At 34.4% G+C, this 4,639-nt stretch overlaps 1 protein-coding gene across 1 annotated transcript; it reads right to left on the minus strand.

Annotated features, from left to right (window-relative positions):
* On the minus strand, positions 3,115-4,416 carry LOC109835749. The gene has a single exon (XM_020403762.1). It carries the CDS (start codon positions 4,414-4,416, stop codon positions 3,115-3,117), a length of 1,302 nt encoding a protein of 433 aa, XP_020259351.1.

Below are 4,639 nucleotides of genomic sequence, written 5' to 3' on the forward strand. Positions count from 1 at the left end.
ACCCTTTAATTATTGTGATTGGATGTGATTTTAAATGATTGGGGCTATGCTAGGAATTTGTAGGGTTATAGTTTATGTATGTATGTATGTATGGGCATTTGGTTTGAAGGGATATAACATGATTTATGATGCATGTATGTGTTTTAGAGGACATTTAAAAAATAATAATTTTAACACTTTTATAATAGTATTAAATAAGATTTGATTAATTACATTAGATTAGATTAGACAGATATGCATTCTTTAATTAACTACTTTAGTCATGGCAAATAATTTTGTTATCCATCATTATCAGTATCCTAACATTGGAGAAGACGAAACAAGAGTGTCATCTTCTTGATTAAGTTAGGAGGGATATCTGCGTCTGTTCTTTTATGATATTTATAATCTGTTCTTTTATGATATTTATAATTTATAATATTTAGAAGGAGGATTGCGTTCATATTTGAAAATACGAATCGATGGATGCCAAAAGCATCCGAGGATAGAGATGCTTTCTCAATATGTTTTCTGTCTGACGTGTCTTTCTTTATCATTAACTTTTGGCCCGATAGAAAATATTCCTCTTGGGAATCAAGTTTACCAAAAACTTTTTTTTTTTTTTTTTGAAAAGTAAGTAATTTCATTAATACTAAAACCAAGTACAAGAGATAAATAATTGGCTAGACAAAACTGGTATCTAACTAAATAAACTGTAGAGAGGGGAGAGGACCCTGGCCGTCACCCTCAACTAAGCCACCTAGAAAGATAACCAGCATGACTAAAGCCATACAATCAAATATGTACAACCAGTATTACAAATAAACCAGCTCCCAAACATCTGAAATTTTCATTGTTTACTCGCATCAATACCCCAATTTGATAGTATAATATTGTTTCCAGACTTCCAGTAGCAGGTTCTGATTAAAACATTGATGTCTTCATATAGTCTTCTAAAAACCATAACCTTATGCATCTGTTGATCATGAAATATTCTGCGGTTTCTTTCTTGCCAAATATGCCAAACTGTTGCACTCAAAACCAATCTAGCCAAAATATAAGTTCTATCTTTCACTTTGAATTTGTTTTGTGTTTCTATTGCTTCAGTTCTCAGGTCATGAATTGCCATGGCATCGGTATGCAACTTCAGTTTACAGAGTTTCCATATATAGACAGAAAAAGGGCATTGAAAAAATAGATGATCTCTAGATTCCTTCATACCAGTACAGAGAACACAATCTTCTGTCGAGGTGATCCCAAATCTGAAAAGTCTGTCTCTAGTAGCTAGTCTATTAAGTAAGCTTTTAAACAAGCAGCAGGCCATCTTAGGAACAGAGCAAGGAAACCACACCACATTAAAAAGCTCAAATTTTGGGTATAAAGTCCTAACCTGATTCCAGGCAGAAGCAAAAGAAAAATTACCTTTAGGATTAGGTAGCCAAGACCAATGATCCTCCTGTCCAGAGATTTGGATATTAGATATAGATTGCTTCAGAGGGATGAGACCTGGTAGTGAAAATTGCCATTGAGAATTGTTAATGATATGAGAAACCGTCCAGTTTCCTGTGCCTGAGATATGTGGAGCAAAATTATGAAGGATGTCTATAATTCTCCCTTCTTGGATCCAAGGATCAAACCATAGTGAAGTAGTCTCACCATTACCAATTGCTTTTCTAATACAACTCAATGCTGTAGTTTTAAGCCTTGTTAAGTGCTTCCAAGTTCCAGAATCCAGAATATTTACAGGGGCATCCCATAAGCTTTTTCCTTTGATGTATCTGACAGTCATCCAGTTAGTCCATAGTGTAGAGTTATTAAGAAGTCTCCATATCATTTTTAAAGCAGCAGCACGACAGAGATCCTCCAACTTCCTTAGACCAAAACCTCCTTCATGTTTTGGTCTACATACCTCCTTCCAATTTATTGCATGAAGTTTCCCTTTCCATAGAAAATTAGCAAATATAGCTTCTAGACTTTGAATAGTAGATTGAGGGAAATTATAAACGGAGTACCAGTAAGCAGTAGTACTGAATAAAATAGATTTAATAAGCTCAAGCCTCCCTGCAAAAGATAATGAGTGAGTCATCCAACCCTCAATTGTATACCTGATTTTATCAATCAGAGGAAAAAAATTCTTTGCTTTAGGATAATTGATGGATAATGGCAGTCCCAAATATTTAACAGGTAGAGAACCTCTTGAAATCTCCACTATAGAGCATAATTCATTTTTGTTTCTGCAACCTCTACTGAAAAAAACCTTACTTTTGCTTCTGTTTATATTCAGACCAGTGTTAATTGCCAGAGAGTCTAATAGATTGTTAATACATTGAAAAGATCTTTTATTTGCTCTGCAGAAGACCAGCATATCATCAGCAAATAAGAGGTGAGAAACTTGAAGGTCTTTATTCTTCTTAAAATTTTGAATATTCCCTGTTAAGGTAGCCAGTTCCATGCTTATAGACCAAAATTCCATCACTAGAACAAAAATATATGGAGATAGGGGATCCCATTGTCTGATACCCCTATTGCTTTTGAAAAACCAGATGAAGAACCATTTATCAGCACTGAAAAAGAAGGGGTAGAGATACATTCTCTAATCCAATTAATCCAAATAACAGGGAATCCCATGCAGTGCATTATATAGTAGACAAATTCCCTGTTAATGCTATCAAAAGCTTTATGTAAATCAATTTTTAAGCAAGCTCTCTTCCCATGTTTCTTTGAGAAATCCCTTAATAATTCATGAGCCAATAATGAGCATTCACCTATCTGTCTTCCTTGTAAAAAAGCATGTTGGTTATTTGATATCAGCTCCCCCACAGCCAACTTTAATCTATTGCTCAGAATCTTTATGATAATTTTATAAATGACATTACAACAAGATATAGATCTATAATCTTGAATTGAATAGGCATCTTTAGATTTTGGCACAAGAGTGAGAAATGTATGATTTATTTGCTTGAGAATTTTACCTGAGGAGAAAAAGGATTTCACTGCTAAGACCACATCATCCTTAATCAGACTCCAATTATGTTGATAGAAAAAAGCATTAAAACCATCAGGTCCTGGGGCCTTATCTGGATTCATTTGGAAGAGAGCTTCTTTAATCTCCTTAACATTAACCTCTTTAATTAATCATTGTTTGGCTTCATCTGTAAGGATTTTCTTCACTGTCATTTTAGGGAAAACATTCCAATAGGAAGATTGATTAAAAAGTTCTTCATAAAACTTGGGAGCAACGAGCTTCATGTTTTCAACAGAAGAAGTAGGGGATCCATTTTGATCAATAAGATACCTGATACTGTTTGTAGAGATCCTATGTTTTATAGAGTTATAGAAGAAAACAGAGTTTCTGTCCCCTTGCTGTAACCATAACTGTCTACTCTTCTGTCTCAATTCCATCTCTTCCTTATCTAACCAACCATTAAGCTCAAAATTCAATGTAGATTCTGTAGCTTGTAGTTCCACATTATCCATATCCTGATTTAACATAGTTTGAATGATATTCAGTTGGTTAGATAATTTGATGATATTAGCTTTAGGTGAAGAATCAGCCTGTTTATTCCATTGTTTCAGAGCAACTTTAAGGAATTTGAGCTTGGAAACCAACACAAACATAGGAAAGCCAGCTATTTGATTGACCCATACTTTATTAACTACCTCCTCATATCCTTTACATTGTGTCCAAAAGTTAAAGAACTTGAAAGGTTTAGGTCCTGTATGGGTAAGGGGCACAAGTTGAACAACTGTTGGAGTATGATCACTAGAAGAGGTACATTTATACTCTATATAAGCTTGAGGGAATTTATCAAATAATTTTGAATTACCCAGAGCTCTATCCAATTTGCCATAAATTCTGCCTATTCCTTCCTGATTGTTATGCCATGTCCAAGAAGAACCAGTACTTTTGATATCAGAAAGACCACAAATCTGAAGACAGTCATTGAATTCTTTAAGCTTTTTAGCATTCAATTTAATTCCTCCAATTTTCTCTGAAGTGAATCTACAAACATTGAAATCTCCCACAAGTAACCATGGCAGATTATTAAGCTGAGCAGAGATATTTCTAATATCAGTCCATAAAGAAGATCTAATTTGTTCTGAGTTCTCACCATATATTACACCCAACATCATAGAGAAACCTCCAATGTTTTGCAGTTTAATGGTAATCTGCTGAAGAGTAACTGATATCACTGTCCCATTCCACACATCAGCATCCCATGCTACCCATATTCTCCCTTTATTTGAAGCAGTATAGTTGTTGCAATATGACCAGTGAGATGGAATACATTTTGTAATTCTGTATGCTTTAGCTGATTTTACTTTAGTCTCTAACAAACCAACAACATTTGGTTTCAAAGAATGAATGTGTCTTTTAATATCTCTTCTCCTTCCCACATTATTCATGCTACGAACATTCCATATAAGCATTGTCATGAGCTACTGTTTGAGGAGACCCTAGTTACTCTTTTAGGACCCAAAGATAAGTCTTTCAGCATTTTAACCTGATTTTTCTTCTTCATCTGTAACTGACTTTTTTCACTTAACCATTCAGGATTATCAATGGAAATTTGAAAATCTATATCTGACTACCTCGCCTTACCACTTCCTTCTAGTAATGAATCAATAACTTCAGAACTGTTTTTGTTTAGGCTTGATT

Source organism: Asparagus officinalis, chromosome 1, assembly GCF_001876935.1.
Source record: "Asparagus officinalis chromosome 1, Aspof.V1, whole genome shotgun sequence".
Taxonomy (NCBI): domain Eukaryota; kingdom Viridiplantae; phylum Streptophyta; class Magnoliopsida; order Asparagales; family Asparagaceae; genus Asparagus; species Asparagus officinalis.

Coding starts and splice junctions, on each gene's coding strand:
- LOC109835749 (XM_020403762.1), bottom strand. CDS start 4,416: ATGACAATGCTTATATGGAATGTTCGTAGCATGAATAATGTGGGAAGG.